General features: G+C 36.2%; 1 protein-coding gene across 13 annotated transcripts in view; it reads left to right on the top strand.

The window, feature by feature from the left end:
- ZNF84 (zinc finger protein 84) overlaps positions 1–21,579 on the top strand; it is a 41,288-nt gene that overhangs the window by 4,650 nt on the left and 15,059 nt on the right. For all 13 annotated transcript variants that reach the window (XM_037816901.1, XM_037816899.1, XM_037816893.1 and 10 more), the window contains one exon: positions 376–575. Coding sequence is in view for 1 of the 13 variants with exons in the window: in XM_037816905.1 (XP_037672833.1) it covers positions 561–575 (15 nt within the window). In the remaining 12 variants the exon portion in view is untranslated. The remainder of the gene's footprint in view (positions 1–375; positions 576–21,579) is intronic.

Here is a 21,579-nt window from a genome sequence, read left to right as displayed (position 1 = left end):
CAGCAAATGGGGCAAGATTGAAACTCAAATCCATTTTAATACAAACCACATAAGCTTTTCAAAATTCCATTTGCTTAAAAAAAGAATTGTCTTTTACTTCATAGCATCTGAACATTGGTTTAATCTCAGAGTTACTTTATTTCCAATATTTCTTTATCTGTTTGCAGAGCCATGGGCTTCTATTGTGTAATTAAGGAAGCTGGGTTCTTTTCAACTGTATTGTGTTTCTGTCCCTGATAGCCCTGTTTAAATTATATAGAAAACACACCCTGACCTTAGATGGTCATGCATTTCTAGTTCCTATCAGGAGAGAAAACACAATTTAGGTGCAATGTGAATATACCAGATAAAGTGAGTTTGTTTCTAAATTCACAGGTCCTGGTTCACTAGAAATAACCCTGCTCACGTGGTATAAGAAAGAAGGTCCTGGAGCCAGGAATTTAATCCCAATGGAGAAGACCTAGTCAGGACCTCACCCCGGAACGTTGAGGCCAAGCAGGAAGAGACATAAGATAGAACAGATTTCAGATTTGCTGATCATCTCCCAGGGAAAACAGAAAATGAATACATTACAGGTGAGTTGATTGTTTATTATTCATTATTTTTTCAGGGGATTAGAAAAGATATGTAAGAAGTCTTACAGTAAAAAAGAGAAGTAGAAGTAATTAAGAAATTAGGGGAAAATATCCTTAGAGTAGAAAACTGGGATTGGGGCAAAATTGGAGTAGTGATATGTCAACTATGGGGCCTTGTGAAGTTCTTAAGGTCGGAATTCCTATAAACCATAGCATCCTGCATAATTATTTTTTTTAAATGCAATTTTATTGAGATATGTTCATATAATATACAGTCCTTCAAAGTGTAAAATCAGTTGTTCATAGTTGTGCATTGATCACCACAATCAATTGTTGAACATTTTTATTACTCCATAAAATAAAATAAAAATTAGAATTAAAAAAAACATCCAAAACATGCCATTCCCCTTCTCCCCCCATTGTTCATTTACTTTTTTTCACACTCATTCATTGTTATTTTTAACTTGATCAAAAAATTAAAAAAAAAACAATAAAAAAACAGCATTTCAAACAAAATAAAAGGAATAAGAAAAAACAAATAACCTAAAATAGCTACATTGCTTCCAACATGTTCCTACCCTACCCCAAGAAAATAGAGAGACTATAACCTAACAAAGGAATAAGAAAAACAAATAACCAAAAATAACTACATTTCTGCAGACTTGTTCCTACCATACCCCCCAGAAATTAACAAACCATAGTCCTTCCTGAGCATTCCCAGAACATTAAGTTTACCCTCGATGACTTATCTGTTCTTATTAGATTATCATCACCTCTTCACTATTTACTGTCTATTGCTAGGTCCCCTACATTCTACAATATAAATCATTAAGTCTTCAAGGTTCATCCATGTTTCATATGTTTCACGGTATCATTCCTTCCTATTGCTATGTAGTATTCCATCCTGTGTATATACCACATTTTGTTTATCTCCTCATCTGTTGAAAGACATTTGGGTTGTTTCCATCTATTGGCAATTGTGAATATTGCTGCTATGAACATTGGTGTGCAGATACCTGTTTGTGTCACTGCTTTCAGATCTTCCGGGTATATACCGAGATGGGCAATTGCTGGATCGAAGGGTAACTCTATATCTGGTTTTCTAAGGAACAGCCAAACTGACTTCCAGAGTGGCTGAACCATTATACAGTCCCACCAACAATGAATAAGAGTTCCAATTTCTCCACATCCTCTCCAGCATTTGTGGTTTCCTGTTTGTTTAATGGCAGCCATTCTAACTGGTGTGAGATGGTATCTCATTGTGGTCTTAATTTGCATCTCCCTAATAGCTAGTGAAGCTGAACATTTTTTCATGTGTTTTTTGGCCATTTGTATTTCCTCTTCAGAGAGCTGTCTTTTTATATCTTTTCCCCATTTTATAATTGGGCTGTCTATACTATTGTCATTTAGTTGTAGGATTTATTTATATATGCAAGATACCAGTCTTTTTTCAGATACATCAAATATTTTTTTCCCATTGACTTGGCTGCATCTTCACCTTTTTGACAAATTCCTTTGAGGTACAGAAACTTTTAAGTTTGAGGAGTTCCCATTTATCTGTTTTTCCTTTTGTTGCTTGTGCTTTGGGTGTAAGGTCTAGCAAGTGACCTCCTAATACAAGGTCTTGAAGATGTTCCCCTACATTATCTCTTCTAGGAGTTTTGTGGTACTGTCTCTTATATTGAGGTCTTTAATACATTTTGAGTGAATTTTTGTGTAGGGTGTGAGGTACGGGTCCTCTTTCATTCTTTTGGATATGGATATCCAATTCTCCCAGCCCCATTTTGAAGAGACTCTTCTGTCCCAGTTCAGTGGTTTTGGGGGCCTTATCAAAGATCAGTCAACTGTAGATCTGAGGGTCTATCTCCAAATTCTCAATTTGATTCCATAGATCAATATGTCTATCTTTGTGCCAGTACCATGCTGTTTTGACTACTGTGGCTTTATAATAAGCTCCAAAGTCAGGGAGTGTAAATCCTCCCACTTTGTTTTTCTTTTTTAGAATGCTTTTAGCAATTCAAGGCATCTTCCCCTTCTAAATAAATTTGATAACCAGCTTTTCCAAGTCTGCAAAGTAAGTTGTTGGAATTTTATTGGAATTGCATTGAATCTGTAGATGAGTTTAGGTAGAATTGGCATCTTGATGTATAGGTCTTTTACATCCTTAGTTATGTTTATACCTAGGTACTTGATTTTTTTAGTTGCTGTTGAGAATGATATCTTTTTCTTGAGTGTCTCTTCAGTTAGGTCATTTATAGTGTATAGGAACATTACTGACTTATGTGCATTAATCTTGTATCCTGCTACTTTGCTAAATTTATTAGCTCAAGTAGCTGTGTCATCGATTTCTCAGGGTTTTCCAGATATAAGATCATATCATCTGCAAACAATGACAGTTTTACTTCTTCCTTTCCAATTTGAATGCCTTTTATTTCTTTGTCTTGCTGGATTGCTCTGGCTAGAACTTCTAGCACAATGTTGAATAACAGTGGTGACTGTGGGCATGCTTGTCTCGTTCCTGATCAGTCTCTCACCTTTGAGTACTATGGCTGTGGGTTTTTCATATGTGCCTTTTATCATATTCAGGAAGTTTCTTTCAATTCCTACCTTTTGAAGTGCTTTTATCAAAAAAGGATGCTGGATTTTGTCAAATGCTTTTTCAGCTTCTATTGAGATGATCATTTGATTTTTCCCTTTTGATTCGTTAATGTGTTATATTACATTGATTGATTTTCTTATGTTGAACCATCCTTGCATGCCTGGAATGAACCCCACTTGGTCATGGTGTATGATTTTTTTAATGTGTCTTTGGATTTGATTTGCAAGTATTTTGTTGAGAGTTTTTGCACTTATTTTCATGAGGGAGATTGGCCTATAGTTTTCGTTTCTTGTAGCATCTTTATCTGATTTTAGTATTAGAGTAATGTTAGCTTCATAAAATGAGTTAGGTAGTGATCCATTTTCTTCAATGTTTTGAAAGAGTTTAAGTAAGATTGGTGTCAGTTCTTTTTGGAAAGTTTGGTAGAATTCCCCTGTGAAGCCATCTGGCCCTGGGCATTTACTTGTGGGAAGATTTTTGATGACTGATTGGATCTCTTTGCTTGTGATTGGTTGGTTGAGGTCTTCTGTTTCTTCTCTTGTCAGGTTGGGTTGTTCATATGTTTCCAGGAAATTGTCCATTTCCTCTACATTATCCAGTTTGTTGGCATATAGTTGTTCATAGTATCCTCTTATGATTTTTAAAATTTCTTCCAGATCTGCAGTTATGTTACCTCTCTCATTTATTATTTTGTTTATTTGGGTCTTCTCTGTTTTTGATTTTGTCAGTCTAGCTAGGGGCTTGTCAATCTTGTTGATCTTCTCAAAGAACCAATTTTTGGTGTTATTTATTCTCTCTATTGTTTTTTTGTTCTCTGTGTCATTTATTTCTGCTTTAATCCTTGTTACTTCTTTTCTTCTACTGCTTGGTTTAGAATTAGTTTGCTGTTCATTTTCTAGCTTCTTCAGCTGTTCCATTAGTTTTTTTATTTTAGCTCTTTCTTCCTTTTTAATGTATGCATTTAGAGCTATAAATTTCCCCCTCAGTACAGCCTTTGCTGCATCCCATAAGTTTTGATATGTTGTGTTTTCATTTTCATTCATCTCTATATATTGAGCAATTTCTCCTTTAACCCACTGATGTTTAGGAGTGTGTTGTTTAACCTCCAGATATTTGTGAATTTTCTAAGTCTCTGATGGTTATTGACTTCTAATTGTATTCCATTGTGATCCTAGAGTGTGCTTTGAATAATTTCAGTCTTTTTAAATTTACTGAGGCTTCTTTTATGGCCCAGCATATGATCTGTTCTGGAGAAAGTTCTTTGAACACTAGAGAAGAATGTGTATCCTGGTGATTTGGGATGTAATGTTCTATGTATGTCTGTTAATTCAAATTCATTTATCAGGTTGTATAGGTTTTCAATTTGCTTATTGGTCCTCTGTCTGGTTGATCTATCTATAGGAGAAAGTCATGTGTTGAAGTCTCCCACAATTATTGTGAAAACATCTATTGCTTCCTTCACTTTTGCCAGTGTTTGTTTAATGTATTTTGGGGCACCTTGATTGGGTGCATAGACATTTATGATTGTTATTTCTTCTTGTTGAACTGTCCCTTTTATTAGTGTATAGTGACCTTTTTGTCTTTTATGACATCCTTGCATTTAAAGTCTATTTTATCTGAGATTAATATTGCTATTCCTGCTTTCTTTTGGCTGTAGTTTGCATGGAATGTATTTTTTCCATCCTTTCATTTTCAATTTCTTTGTGTCTCTGGGTCTAAGATGAGTCTCTTGTAAGCAACATATTGATGGTTCATATTTTTTAATCCGTTCTGCCAATCTATATCGTTTAATTGGTAAGTTTTATCTAGTCACATTCTGTGTTATTACTGTGAAGGCATTTCTTGAATCACCCATCCTATCCTTTGGTTTTTGTTTGTCATATATATTTTTTCCCCTTCTTTGTTTATTTCCTTTAATGTACCCTTATTAAATCTCTTTGTTCTGAAGTGTTCTCCGTACCTCTCTCTCCTTTTTTTGTTTCCCTGCAGGTAGGGCTCCCTTTACTGTCTCAAGTAGGGCAGGTCTCTTGTTAGCAGATTCTCTCAGCATTTGTGTGTCTGTGAAGATTTTAAGTTCCCCCTCAGATTTGAAGGAGAGCTTTGCTGGATAAAGAACTCTTGGTTGGCAGTTTTTCTCTTTCAAAAATTTAAATATGTCATACCACCGCCTTCTCGCCTCCAAGGTGGCTGCTGAGTAGTCACTGCTTAGTCTTATGTTGTTTCCCTTGTATGTGGTGAATTGCTTTTCTCTTGCTGCTTTCAGAAGTTCAGCATTTGACAGTCTGGTCAGAATATGTCTTGGAGTGGGTTTATTTGGATTTATTCTGTTTGGAGTTTGTTGGTTGTTTATGATTTGTGTATTTATGTTGTTTAGAAGGGCGGGGAAGTTTTTCCCAACAATTTCTTTGAATACTCTTCCTAGACCTTTACCCTTCTCTTCCCCTTCTGGAACACCAGTGATTCTTTTTTTTTTTTTTTTTTCCTTTTTTTTTTATTATTATTAAATTCAGTTTTATTGAAATAGATTCACACACCATACAATCATCCATGGTATACAATCCACTGTGCACAGTATGATAACATAGTTATGCGTTCATCACCACAATCTATCTCTGAACATTTTCCTTACATCAGAAAGAACCAGAACAAGAATAAAAAATAAAAGTGAAAAAAAACACCCAAATCATCCCCCCAACCAGTGATTCTTATACTTGCTCACTTTATGTTGTCCATCATGTACCTGAGATCCATCTCAAATTTTTTTTATTTTTTTCTCCGTTCTTTCTTTTGTACTTTCACTTTCAATTCTGCGCTCTTCCATTTCACTTATTCTTTCCTCAGCTTCCTCTAATCTAGTACTGTGTGTATCCAGAATCTTTTTAATTTGATGAGTAGTTTCTTTTATTTCCATATTATCATCTATTTTTTCATTTACTCTTTGAAATTCTTCTTTATGCCCTTTTAGGGTCTTCTTCAAGTCCTTTATATCCTGTGCCATGATCTCATTGTTTATGATTAGTTGTTTGATTAATTGCTCCAAGTACTGTCTCCTCTCTGATTTTTTGATTTGGGTGTCTGGGTTTGGGTTATCCACATCTTCTGGTGTCTTCATATGCTTTAAAATTTTCTGTTGTTTTTGGTCTCTTGGCATTTGCTTATCTTGATAGGGTTCTTTTAGGATATGCAGGCTTATTTGAATAATTATCTGTAATTTGTCAGGGCTACAGCTTGGTGGAGTGCACTTTTGTTGTCTTACCAGCAGATGGCACTCCCCGAGCCACCTATTACCCTCACACCAGTTCTCACCAACTTTGTCTATGTTGTGAGTGGGGGTCTGAATCTTGTGGGGGTCCAATCAGTGCACCAAATTTCCTTGTGTAGTTGTTGCAGCCAGCCCTGAAGATGGGGGGTGTGCCCTGTGCAGTTAGGAGGGAAGGCAGCTTGAAGACTCAAATCTCCCAGCTGTTCCTGGAGACTTAAAACTGTTGCATGAGTCCAACCCTTCGGTTCAGACTCTCCACAGTCTCTCTCTGCTGAGGGCCCACAAGTCCCTGGGATTGGTGTAGGGCCCTTGGGACTTCGTGCAGGACCCCACCTCCAAGCCGTGCCCTCTGTGGAGGGAAGACTGTGCAGTGTCACAGGCGAGTGGAATCTGCCAGGGACTCTCTTGGCTGCAGTGCCACCAGGGGCGTTTCCAGCCCACTGAGAAGATGGCTGTACGGGACGTGGTAATTTCCCACTTCTGCGGACCTCCTATTTCCTAGCTCTGGGACAATTAGCTGTTGGTGTGGGAAAGGCTATCGTCCACTCCAGATACTGAGGCCATGTCCAGGCGTGGAAGGCACTCCCCACCGCACTCGACTGTGTGGCTCTCATTACCAGATCCACAGCCACTTTTGGGGTTTTTAAACTAATTCGTCTCCAAACACTGACCCCCGGTTTCTCCCCATGTCAGCATGTGTTCTAGTTTGTTAGTGCTGCCTTTTCATAAAACACCAGAAATGGATTGGCTTTTATAAAGGGGGTTTATTTGATTACACAGTTACAGTCTTAAGGCCATAAAGTGTCCAAGGTAACACATCAGCAATTTGGGTACCTTCCCTGGAGGATGGCCAATGGCATCCGGAAAACCTCTGTTAGCTGGGAAGGCATGTGGCCGGCATCTGCTCCAAAGTTCTGGTTTCAAAATGGCTTTCTCCCAGGACATTCCTCTCTAGGCTGCAGCTCCTCAAAAATGTCACTTGTAGTTGCTCTTGGGGCATTTCTCCTCTCTTAGCTTCTCCAGAGCAAGAGTCTGCTTTTAAAGACCATCTCCAAAATGTCTCTGTAAGCTTCAGCTCCTTTCTCAGCTCCTGTGTGTTCTTCAACGTGTTCCTCTTGGCTGTAGCAAGCTCGCTCCTTCTGTCTGAGCTTATATAGTGCTCCAGTGAACTAATCAAGGCCCACGCTGAGTGGACGGGGCCACACATCCATGGAAATTATCTAATCAGAGTCATAACCTACAGTTGGGTGGGTCGCATCTCCATGGAAACACTCAAAGAATTACAATCGAATCAACACTAATATGTCTGCCCACACCACACTGCGTCAAAGATAATGGCGTTTTGGGGACACAATGCATTCAAACCGGCCCAGCATGGTTGCCATTTCCCCAGCAGGCTCACTCACTCGTTCCCAGATGCAGAGTCTCAGTTTCACCAAGTGCACAGTCACTGTGGGTGCAGCAGACTTTGTCCAGCTGGTAAAACACTGGAACTGGTGTTCTGGAGCACTTTCTGTCTTTTATCTAGCGTTTTTCACGGAGAAGTATTTTGCTCTATCTCTCCTAATCTACCATCTTGGATCCTCATAATTATTAATTTTGAGCTGCAAAACTTGGCTCGGAAATATATGGCAGTTGTAATAAAGAATGGTGAACATTTCCATGAATTTGCGTCCTCCAAAGGAGAAAGCAGAGTAAAATACTTCTTGGTTATTAGGTGCCGGTTTTTTTTCCTTGATGAATGATCTAATGGGTAATGTCCTCAGTGACACTGTAATAAATACAGTGTGCTTACGGCCATTTCTCTTAGTCCTCCTCAGTGTGATGCAAGGGTATAGCCAAAGCAGCACTTAGTGACCATAATTATTTATTTACCTTTTAATTGTGAAATATAATTCATGTGCAGTAAAGTACATAAAAATATAAGTACAGCTCAGTGGATTATCAAGTGACTATCCATGAAACCACCACTCAAGTCAAGAAATAAAGCATTCATAGCCACAGCGAGTCCTTTCATGTCCCCTCTCCCAGTCACCACCCCGTTCTTGACAAAGGTAACTAGATCCTAAATTTTTTGTAAATGCTTTTTTGCTTCACTGTTCACAGAATATCATATAATGAGTTTTTTTCTTCCTTTTCAAATTTTGTTACTTTTATTTTTATTTATTTAATTTTTTGGCCTGTGTTGGCCATGACCAGTATGCAGTTTTGAATGGAAGTGGTAACAGTAGCCATCTTGGTTTTCTTTCTGATCTCAGAAGGAAGAATTCCAACATTTTACCACTAGCAATAATGTTTGTTCTAGTTTCTTTTGTATATGCCTTTTTTTTTTAGATTTTTTTATTGTGAAATATAACATAAATGCAGAAAAGTGATAATTTTCAAAATACAATTTAACAAGTAGTTAAAGAGCAAATTTCAAAGAATGTTACGGGTTACAGTTCCACAGTTTCAGTTATTTCTTTATTATGAAATATAATATATATGCAAAAAAGGTAATAACTCTGAAAGTATGATTTAACAAGTAGTTAAATAGGAAATTTCCAAAAATGTTATGAGTTACAGTACCATAGTTTCAGTTATTTCCTTATTGTGAAATATAACATATATACAAAAAGGTGAGAACTTTCAAAGTACAATTTAATGAGTAGCTATAGAGCAAATTTCAAAGAATTTTATGGGTTATAGTTCCACCATTTCAATTCTTTGCTTCTAGCTATTCTAATACCCTAGCAACTAAGAAAAAGAAAATCATATAGAGATTCAGTATTCATAATCCTTTGTTAAATTCTGTCTTGTCTGTTGCTACCCCTTCTTCTAGTTTAATCACTTTCCTGATGTTCAGGGATATCTAGGCAGTGACCACCCTAACTTGTTCATGTTGAAATGGAGTGTCGACATCATAGGAAAAGGGGACACATTGATGTTCTTAAAGAGGCTATTGCCTCTGGATTTTCAGACTTAGTTGGCATAGGAGTTCTCTGGAGGATTTAAGTTTCTTAAGAATAAACTTAGTGAAACTTTTATAGAGTCTCAGATAGGGATCCAGGTATTCCTTAGGTTTTCGGGACTGTTGACTTGGGCTTATCATACTGTGACCGTTTGGGATATCTAGCTGAAGCTTGCATAGGAGTAACCTCTAGGACAGCCTCTCAATTATATGAATTCTTTTAGCCACTGAAACCTTGTTTTGTTGCCTGTCTTTTTCCCCTTTTGTTCAAAAAGGCATTCTCCACCCATCAACACCAGGGTCAGGCTCATTCCCAGAATCTGTGTCCCACATCGCCTGGGAGACTCCTTCACCTGGGGGGTCCTGTCCCACATCAGGGGGAGGGTGATGAATTTATTTGCAGAGTTGGACTTAGAGAAAAAAAGTCCACATTTGAGCAACAAAAGAGGTTCTCTGGAGGTGACTCCTAAGCATAATTATAGGTGGGCTTAGCCTCCCCTTTACAACGATAAGTTTCACCAGAGCAAGCCTCAAGATAGAGGGCTTAACTTATAAAGTAGGGGGTTCCTAAGTTCACAATAATCCATCCATAGTTGTACAATCCTCTTCACTCTCCATTTTAAATAATACACATGATGCAAAACACCCCATAGCTCTTTTCAGCACTTAATTGTTTGTCCACAGTATTTGTGTAGTACTAGTATGATATTCCTATTAATTATAGTCCCTAGTATGCAATAGGTAGATTTTTCCCATATACAATTCTGTTGTCAACTCTCTGTACCAGTGTCATACCTTAGAGGTGTGTTCTAGTTTGCTAATGCTGCTGGAATGCAAAACGCCGGAGATGGATTGGCTTTTATAAAAAGGGGTTTATTTGGTCACACAGTTACAGTCATAAGGCCATAAAGTGTCCAAGGTAACCCATCAGCAATCAGGTACCTTCACTGGAGGATGGCCAATGGTGTCTGGAAAACCTGTTAGCTGGGAAGGCACATGGCTGATTCCAAAATGGCTTTCTCCCAGGACGTTCCTCTCTAGGCTGCAGTTCCTCAAAAATGTCTCTCAGTTGCACTTGGGGTATTTTTCCTCTCTTAGCTTCTCCAGAGCACGTGTCTGCTTTCAATGGCTGTCTTCAAACCGTCTGTCATCCGCAGCTCCTGTGCTTTCTTCTAAGTGTCCCTCTTGGCTGTAGCTCCTCTTCAAAACATCATGCACAGCTGCACTGAGTTCCCTCTGCCTGTCAGCTCATTTATATGGCTCCACTGATCAAGGCCCACCCTGAATGGGTGGGGCCACACCTCCATGGAAATATCCCATCAGAGTTATCACCTATAGGTGGGTGGTGCGCATTTCCATGCAAATCTAATCAGCACCAAAACATCTGCCCCACAAGACTGCATCAAAGAATATGGCTTTTTCTGTGGGACATAATACGTTCAGACTGGCACAGAGGTATATCAGGCAAGCACCTGTGGGAAACATGCCTTTAAATAACCCCTTTCAATCCTAATTGCCTTCTATATAGCTCTGATACTTATAATCCCATTAACAAACAATCATCACCCCATCCAGTCCCATATCTTTGAATTCACCATCAGTAAGTAACATATCTGAACATATTAAATTATCATTCCCCCTCACTAGCTTCTATCACTAGGTCCCCAATATTCTACATTATAAGACATCAATTTTATATTGTTCATGGAGTTCATAGAAGTGGTAACATACAATATCTCTCCTTTTGTTTCTGACTTATTTCACTCAGCATTATATCATCAGGGTTCATCCATGTTGCCATAAGTTTCAGGACCTTGTTCCATCTTACTGCAACATTTTGTTTATCCACTTGTCTGTTGAAGGACACTTGGATTGTTTTCATCTCTTGGCGACTGTGAACAATGCCACTGTGAACATCGGTGTGCAAATGTCCGTTCGTGTCATTGCTTTTAGATCTTCTGGGTATATACCGAGAAGTGGAATTGAGAAATTGCCAGGTATCTTTTTTAAGAAAAAGAAATTCCACCAAATTCCTAGTTTAAGAATTTTTACAATGAATAGATGTTGATAATTTTTAAATTTTAGGTATGTTCATTTTATTCTTTTTTCAAATGCCTTATATTCCTTTCTTATGAAATCTATTCCTTTCTTTTGAAAATTAAAAAAATGTTTTTAAAAAACTATGCTTGATTTTTCTAGTTTTTGTAGTTCTTTTGCACAGTCTTCCATTTATCAAATGCTTTTTCTACATCTGCTGTGATGATTGTATATTTTTACCTCCTTTAATCACTTAATGAAGTGAATATCATTGAATTTTTAAATGTTAAACCAATCTTGAATTCCTGGGATAAATGCTGTGTGGTCTTGATATATTCTCTATATATTGCTCAGTGTGGTCTGTTAATATTTGATTAAGATTTTCACATCAGTGTTAATGTGTAAGTCTGCCTTTACTTTTTCTTTCTCATAATGTCCTTATTGGATTTTGGTATCAAGGTTATACTGGTATCATAAAAAGATTAGGGGCATGTTATTTCTTTGATTCTATGGAAGAGTTTGGTAAAATTGGCATTATTTCTACTTTAAATGTTTATAAAATTAGCATGTCAACCCATCTGGGCCTGGAAGTTTTTTGTGAGAAGATTTTAATGATGAATTATATTTTTAAAGAATTGTAGGGATGTTTGAGTTTTCAATTTCTAATTATGTCTCTTTTGATAAGCTCTATTTCTCTAGCAATGTGTTTTTGTTCTTTATAATCTTTTGTGTTAAACTAATAATTTTAATATACCACTTTAATGTATCTCTTGATTTTTTAGCCATATTTTAATTAATTTTTTTTTATGGTTGCTCTATGGATTACACAATGTACCTTTGTTTTATCACAATCTAATTCAGGTTAATATTGACTTAATTTTGGTAAAATGTACAAACTTTGTACCAGTAGATCCCCATTTCCTCACCACTCCTTTTGTTATTATTGTTACATATATTCCATCTATATATGTATAAACCCAACAATAGTGTTACAATTATTGCTTTAAATAATCTTTATGTTTATCCCAAAATTAAGAAGAGATGTATACAGAGACATACAACACACACACACAGTCTTATATTTATCCACAAAGTAACTTTTCTGGTACTGTTTATCATTTTCTGTGGATTAGAGTTACTCTCTGTGAAGTTCTGTTACTATTTCTTACAACTCAGGTCTGCTAGCAATGAAGTCTACCAGCTTTTGTTGATCTGGGAATATATTTTGCATTCATTTTTGAAGGATAGTTTCTGCCAAGTGTAGAATTTTCCAGCACTTTGAATATGTTATTACATTGCCTTTTGACTTCCATTCTTTCTGATGAGAAGTCAGCTTTTATTGTATTATTCTCTTTTATGTTAGTTTTTTTTTTTATTACTGCTTTCAGTATTTTTTCTTTGTTTCTGAATTTGATATGATGTTCTAGGTGCAGTTCTCTTTGTTTTTATCCTACTTGTGGTTTATTAAGCTCAATAGACATGAAAGTTAATGTTTTTCATCAAATTTGGGAAATTTTCATCCATTTTTTCTTTAAATATTTTATCTGCCTCTTTTTCTATATATCTTTCCTTCTGGGACTCCCATTAAACATATATTGAAATGCTTGATATTGTCTGACAGGCCTCTGAGGCTCTGTTTTTATTTCTTTGGATTTGATCATTTCTATTGCTCTATCTTTAATTCTTCTTTCTACTGCTATCTCAGATCTCTTGTTGAGTCTATATAGTGAATTGTTTCAGATATTGTTCTTTTCAACTCTAGAATTTTTTTTTTTGTATATATATTTTTTATTAGAGAAGTTGTGGGTTTACAGAACAACCATGCATAAAACACAGGATTCACAAATACTACCCTATTATTAACACCTCACTTTGGTGTGTGTTCTAGTTTGCTAATGTTGCCAGAATGCAAAACACCAGAGATGGATTGGCTTTTATAAAAGGGGGTTTATTTGGTTACACAGTTACAGTCTTAAGGCCATAAAGTGTCCAAGGTAACATGTCAGCAATCGGGTACCTTCACTGGAGGATGGCCAATGATGTCCAGAAAACCTCTGTTAGCTGGGAAGGCACGTGGCTGGCGTCTGCTCCAAAGTTCTGGTTTCAAAATTACTTTCTCCCAGGACATTCCTCTCCAGGCTGCAGTTCCTCAAAAATGTCACTCTTAGTTGCACTTGGGGTATTTGTCCTCTCTCAGCTTCTCCAGAGCAAGAGTCTGCTTCCAATGGCCGTCTTCAAACTGTCTCTCATCTGCAGCTCCTGTGCTTTCTTCAAAGTGTCCCTCTTGGCTGTAGCAAACTTGCTCCTTCCATCTGAGCTTATATAGTGCTCCAGTGAACTAATCAAGGGCCACACTGAATGGGTGGGGCCACACCTCCATGGAAATTATCCAGAGTCATCACCCACAGTGGGGTGGGGCACATCTCCATGGAAACTCTCAAAGGATTCTAATCTCACCAGCACTAAAATGTCTGCCCCATAAGATTGCATCAAAGAATATGGCTTTTTCTGGGGGATATAATACATTCAAACCGGCACAGTGTAAAACATTACAATTGATGACAGCATGTTTTTATAATTGTCCTATTAAGTGTACTCCATGGTTTAACTTAAGGTTCACTGTGTAGTGCAGTTCTCTGAATTTTTAAAAAAATTTATTCTATTACCATGTGTACAACATTTCACCTTTTAACCATGTTCACGTACGTATTTCAGTGCTGTTAATTATGTTCATAATGTTGTGCTACCATCACCATTTGTTTTTTTTTTTAATAGTTTGTTTTCCAGTGAGATTCCTGACATGTTGATTCGGTGTGAGCATATTTTCATTTAATTGTTTGCACATAGTTTCCTTTAATTCTTTGAACAAATTTATGCTAGGAGCTATGAAGTCTTTGTCTGCTTTACCCAACTTCTGAACCCTCATATAGACAGTTTCTATTGATTGCTTAGTTTTTGAATATAGACACAGTTTCCTGTTTCTATGTATGTCTAGTAATTTCTGCTAGAATATGGACATTTTAGATAGTACATTGTAGAAATTCCAGATCTATTTTATTTTCCTTAGTTGTTTTTCCTTAGTATATTTTCCTCAGTAGTATGCCTGCATTTTTAAATTTCTGCATTTGTCTCTTAATGTCTATACTCAGTTTTTTAAAAAATGGATTAACATAATATTTAAAAATTTTTATTTTTAATAAATATTTTTGTCCAATATATATAAAACAAAAATTATAACCACTTTAAGTTCTGTGACATGAAGTTCATTGACAATATTGTGTAACTTTCACTACCATTTCCAGACTTTTTTCTTCATTCCAAAACAAAACTCATATTCATTTAGGAATAGCTCTCCATTTCCCCCATCCCCTGGTAACAGCCTTCTGCTTTCTGTCTCTATGAATTTACTCATTCTCAGTACTTCATATAAATATTTGTCCTTTTGTGTCTGGCATATTTTACTCAATGTGACATCTTCAAGGTTCATCCATGTTGTAGCATGTATGAACCCTTTATTTTTATGGCTGAATAATATTCCACTATATGGATATACCTCATTTTATTTATCCATTCATCTGTTGATGGTCACGTGGATTGTTTCCACCATTTGACTGTTGTGAATAATGGTACAATGAACACTGGTGTACAAATATCTGTCTGAGTCTTTGCTATCATTTCTTTTGTGTATATTTAGGAGTAGAAGTGCCAGGTCATATGATTAATTCTATGTTTAAATTTCTGAAGAACTGCCAAACTGTTTTCCCCACTGGCTGAACAATTTTCATTCCCACCAACAATGTATGAAGGTTCCTATTTCTCTGTATTCTTGCCCACACTTTATACCTGTTTTTTTTTTTTTTTTTTTTAATCACCATCCTGGTGGGTGTGAAGTGGTATCTTATTGTAGTTTTAATTTAAATTTCTCTAGTGACTAATGATGATGAGCAGATTTTCTATGCTTATTGATTGTTTGAATATCTTCTTTGGAGGTATGTCTATTCAATTCCTTGGCCTATTTTTTAATTCAGTTTGTCTTTTTGTTGAGATCTAGGAGCTGCTGATATTCCAGATATGAAATCTTAACCAAATATATGATATGTAAATATTTTCTCCCATTCTGTAGGTTGTCTTTTCACTTTCATGATAAAGTCCTTCAATGTAAAGATTTTTAATTTTGGTGAAGTCCATTTTATCTATTTTTTCTTTGTTGCTTGTACTTTTGGTGTGAAATCTAAAAACCCATTGCCTATTGCAAGGTCCTAAAGATATTTTCCTGTGTTTTCTTTTAACAGTTTTATAGTATTAGTTCTTATATTTGTCATTGATCCATTTTGAATTAATTTTCATATGTTGAGAGGAATGGGTTCACATTCATTCTTTTGCAGGTGGATTTCCAGCTTCTGCAGTACCATTTGTTGAACAGACTATTCTTTCCCTATTAAATGGACTTGGCACCCTTGTTGAAAGTCAACTGGTCATAAATGTGTGGAATTATCTCTGGATTCTTAATTTTATTCCGTTGGTCAATATGTCTGTCTTTAAGCCAGTTTTACTCTCTTTTATACTGTAATTTGTAGTAAGTTTTGAAGTCAGGAAATATGAGTCCTCCAACTTTGTTCTTCCAGATTGTTTTGGCAGTTTGGGGCCCCTTGCATTTGAGGATGAGCTTTTCCATTTCTGCAAAAAAAGACTACTGGAATTTTTATAGGGATTGCATTGAGTCTGTAGATCACTTCAGGCAGTAGTGACATCTTAACAATCTTAAATCTTCCAATCCATGAACACAGGATGTTTTTTCATTTGTTTAGGTCTTTTAAAAATATTTTTCAGCAATGTTTTATAGTTGTCAGTGTACAAGTCTTTCATCTCCATGGTTAAATTTATTCCTAGGTATTTTATTCTTTTAGCTGCTACTGTAAATGGAATTGTGTTCTTGATTTTCTTTTCAGATTGTTCATTACTGCTGTATGGAACCCAACTGAGTTCTATTTGTTTATCTTCTATCCTACCTCTTTGCTGAATTTATTTATTAATTCTAGTGGCTTTCTTGTGTATTCTTGGGATTTTCTACTTAATAGAATCATGTCATCTGTGAATAGGGATAATTTAACTTCCTCTTAGATTTGAATGCCTTTTATTTCTTTTTCATTCCTGATTGCTTTGTCTAGAACTGTCAGTATGTTGAGTAACAGTGATGATAGTAGGCATCCTTGTCTTGTTCCTGATCTTGGTGGTAAAGCTTTTAGTCTTTCACTATAGAATATGATATGTGCTATGGGTTTTTCATATGCCCTTTATCATGTTGAGATAATTTCCTCCTAAGTTTCCTGAGTGTTTTTATCATGAAGGCGTGTTGGATTTTGACAAATGCCTTTGTACATCAAATGAGATAATCGTGTTTTTTTCCCCTTCATTCTATTAATCTGCATCTATATTCATAAGGGATAATTGGTCTGAAATTTTCTGTTGAGCTGTCTTTCTCTTCCTTTGGCATCAGGGTAACAACAGACTCACAGAATGAGTTAGGAACTATTCACTCCTTTTCTATTTTTTGGAAAAGTTGGAGATGCATTAGTGTTAATTCTTTAAATGTTTGGTAGAATTTAAAAGTAGAGCCATTTGGTCCTGGACTTTTGTTAGTTGGGAGGTGTTTAATTATTGTTTTAATTCCATTACTTGTGATATATCTTTTGAGATCTGCTATTTCTTCTTGAGTCAGTGCTTGTTTCTGTGTTTCTAGGCATTTGTCCATTGGTTTTTTGATTTGTTGGCATACAACAAACAGTTTCTCTTATTTCTATGAGGCTGTTAGTAATGTCCACACTTTCATGCTTTATTATAGTTATTTGTGTCCTTGTCTTTTTTTCTTTTCAGTCTTGCTAAATGTTTGTTGGTCTTATTGTACTTTTCAGAAAACCAACTTTTGGATTCATTTATTCTCTGAGTTGGTTTTCTGTTCTCTGTTTCATTTATATCCACTCTAATTTTTACTATTTCCTTCTGCTAACTTTGGGTTTAATTTGCTTTTCTTGTTGTAGTTTCTTTAGGTATGAAGTTAGGTTATTGATTGTGGTCCCTTCCCCTCATGGGATAGAAAGTTTATATTTTATTTTATAAATGCTTTTATTTTTATTTGGTATAGTTTAAACAGCAAGGCTTCTCTATACCAAAAGGTTACATATTGTATCATCACATTTATAAGTCATTCTTTTAAAAATTATTTTTGTTTTGTTTAGTTTTGTTTTCTTCTTTTTTATTGTAGGCATTAAGTGCTATACATTTCCCTGGGCATCTTGTAAGTTTTGGTATGTTATGTTTATGTTTTAATTTGTCTGGAAGTATTTTCTAATATCCCTGTGATTTCTTCTTTGTCTGATTTGTTGTTTAATAGTATGTTGCTTAATTTCCATATATTTGTAAATTTTCCAGTTTTTCTTCTGTTTTTGGTTTCTAGTTTTATCCCATTGTGGTTCAAGAAGATACATTGTATGATTTAATATTTCTAAATGTATTAAGATTTGACTTTTGGTCTAAAGTATGGTCTGGCCTGAAAAAAACTCACTTGGAAAAACATGTATTTCGCTGTTGTTAGGTGACGTGTTCCAGAAATGTCCATTAGCTCTAATTGATTAATAGTGTTCTTCAAGTCTTCTATTTCCTTATCGATCTTCTGTTTAGATGTTTTTTCAGTTATTGAAGGTCATGTATTGAAGACTCCAAGTATTGTAGAATTATCTGTATCTCTGTTAAAGTCTGTCACTTTTTGCTTCCTAAATTTTGGTGCTCTGTTGTGAGATGCATATATATTTATAATCATCTTTTTCCTGGATTGAACCTTTTATCAATATATAATACTGTTTGTCTCTTGTAATATTTTATGAGTTAAAGTCTATTTTGCCTGACAATAACATAGCCACTCCAGCTCTCTTTTGAGAGCATAGTATCTCTCTTTCTATCCTTTTACTTTCATCCTCTTTGCATCTTAGTACCTAAAATGAGTCTCTTGTAGAAGGCATTTAGATGGAGCATGCTTTTTCATCCAATCTACAAATCTTTGCCTTTTTTAGTAGGGGAGTTTAATCCATTGATATAAGGTAATAACAGAAGGATTTACTTCTGCCATTTAACTATTTGTTTTCTGTATGTCTTGTGTGCTTTTGTTATTGTTCCTCAAGTACTCTGTTACTCCTTTTTTTTTTTTTTTTTTTTTGTATTTAGTTGCTTTTATGTAGTGTACCATTTAATTCCCTTTGTTTTTCTCTATGTTTTACTTATTTTATTATGGTTACCTTTGTAATTGCAATTAACATCTTAAACCAATAGCAACCTAATTTTAGTGCCAACCAATCTAGTTTCATTGGTACACAAATTCTTACTCCTATATATATCTCTCTGCCTCTTCCTTTTTATTGTCTCAGATTGCATTTTTATACATTGTATGCACTTTACCATAGATTTTACATGTGCTTTATACATTTCCCTAGGTTATATAGGGATTAAAAAAAAAGTTACAAACCAGAAGTACATTAATACATGGTTTTGTATTTCTATGTAGTTATCTTTACTACTATTCTTTATTTCATCTTAAGACTTTTGAGTTACTGTTCTATGTCCTTTCATTTTAGCCTGAAAAACTGCCTTTAACATTTCTTATAGGGCAGTTTTTCTGTTTTTCAGTTTTTGTTTATTGGTAAATATCTTAATTTCTTCTTCATTTTTGAAAGGTAATTTTGCTGAATATAAGATTCTTGGTTGATAGTTTTTCTTTAAGGATTTTAAATATGTTATCCCATTGTCTTCTGGCTTCCATAGGTTCTGATGAGAATCCACTATTACTCTTATTGGGGATCCCTTGTATATGACAAGTCTTTTGCTGCATTTAAAATTCTCTCCTTGTCTTTGGATTTTGACAATTTTGCTATAATATTTCTTGTCAATGTCTTTGAGTCCATCCTGCTTGGAGTTCGTTAAACTTCCTGGATGTGTGTTTTCATGTATTTTATCAGATTTGGGAAGTTTTAAGCCATTATTTCTGAAAATCCTTTTCTGCCCCTTTCTTCTCCTTCTTGGACTCCACTGAAGCATATGTTGGCATGCTTGATTGGGTTGCACAGGTTCCTCAGGCTCTGTTCGTTTCTCTTCATTATTTTTTCTTTCTGCTGCTCACACTGTATAATTTCAATTGTCCTATTTTCAGGTTCGCTGATCCTTTTTTCTCCCTGTTCAAATCTGCTGTTGAATTTGTCTAGTGAGTTTTTCATTTCAGTTTTTGTACTTTGAGCGCCCCAGTATTTCTTTGGTTCTTTTAAATAATTTCTGTCATTTTATTTTGTTCAGACAATGTTTTCCTAATTTCCTTTTGTTCTCTGTAATGAATTCCTTTTGCTCACTGAATATATTTGTGATGGTTTGGAGCTGTTGTATACCCCAGAAAAGCTATGTTCTTTTAATCCATTCTTGTGTGTTCAAACCTGTTGCTGACAGGACGATGCAGAAATGAAACACAGACACAAAGTTAAGATTTAAGGGAGCAGAGGACCCACAGCATTGTATGCCAAGTGGGTACTGATGCATCTGTGCTCCAGTTGTTTATTTGTTTGCTACACAAAGCAAGACTACACTATATGATCAAAAGCATTCAGGGTCTCTCAGATATTAATCTTTACATCCTGCTGCAGATAAGAAGGAATAATCTGGGGTCAATGGTTAACGCTGCTGTCATAGTCACAAGACACACATCTTTACAAGGCGTGCCTGCACAGCGTTCCATGCAGGCTTGCAGCCCAGCATTCCAGGCTGCCACCCCGGACATGGTCTAAGTGACATGAAAGGCTTGGTTCCCCACACAAACCTGTCGTGGGTAGGACCTTTTGATTAGGTTGTTTCCATGGAGATGTGACCCAGCCTATTCAAGGTGGGTCTTAATCTCCTTGCTGGAGTCCTTTATGGGAGGAAAAAAGACAGATGAAATTCAGAAGCTCAGAGAAGCTGAGATAAATCCAGAGAAAAGCCTCTGGAGGAGAGAGAGAGCCATTGAAACAAACCTAAGAGAGAAGGACCAGCAGATGTCTCCATGTGTCTTCCCATGACAGAGAAATCCTGGCTGCCAGCAGCTTTTCCTCTAAGAGGGTATCTTCTTCTTGATGCCTTAATTTGGACATTTTTATGGCCATAGAACTGTAAATTTGTAATCTAATAAATCCCCATAGAAGAAGCCAACCTGTTTCTGGTATATTGCATTCCAGCAGCTTTAGCAAACTGAAACAACATTTAAAACAGTTAATTTCAAATCTTTGTGTGTGGCTCTTCAGGGATGGTTTCTGGCAAAATGTTTTTTCCTGTGAATGGCCATACTTTCCTGTTTCTTTGTGTGTTTTGTGATTTCTTTGAGAGCTGGACATTCTGAGTATTATGTTGCTATAACTCTTGAAATCTAGTCCTTGCACTCTTCTGAGATTGCTAGGGTATTTTTGTTGTTGTTGAGGGCTGGAGCCATCAATTTGTAACTTGTCCAAAGTGTTTTTGCTCCTAAATAGAAAAGGAAAGAGAAAAGAGGAAAAAGAAAAAAGATACTGCCTCTTGAAGACTCCTTTCCACTTTTGACTGGAGGGGTTGAAACAGTGGCCACTCTCAGAGCTGCCCACCCCATCTTCTCAGGCACTCTAAAGTAACTGATCAAAAGCAGTGAACAGAAATCAGACACACACACCCAGAATTTAGAGGACTAGGTCCCTATAGCCCACCCTGGCACCGGAAACTCAGGCTGCAGTTCCCCACTGCTACCTGAGGGTAGGGGATGGTAGCCACTGCATAGAAGGTAAAATTTACCAGTCTTCACCCTAATTTACCAGCCTCTTTGTCCAGTTCTTCCCTGGATGTTAAAGTTTTCCACTAGACTCCTGAGTTATAAAATAATTGATTCAGACAGTTCATGCCAGTTCTGTAGTTCTGGTGGAGGGTCTGCTTCCTGGAGCTTCCTGCTCTGCCATCTTCCCACAGCACTCCTCCTGTGCTCAGTGTAATTTTATTTTTACATTTTTAGGCTGAATAATTTATTGGCGAGCCAATGCATTGTGCAGATGTGTTGAAACCTCATGGCCTGGCTGTGTACTCTTCTTTGTCTGGCTTCTTTCTCTCAATATATGTGAGATTTGTT

The sequence above is a fragment of the Choloepus didactylus genome, chromosome 23, assembly GCF_015220235.1.
Source record: "Choloepus didactylus isolate mChoDid1 chromosome 23, mChoDid1.pri, whole genome shotgun sequence".
Taxonomy (NCBI): domain Eukaryota; kingdom Metazoa; phylum Chordata; class Mammalia; order Pilosa; family Megalonychidae; genus Choloepus; species Choloepus didactylus.
The sequence above is the reverse complement of the archived record's forward strand: the minus strand, read 5'-3'. Positions and strand labels throughout refer to the sequence as shown.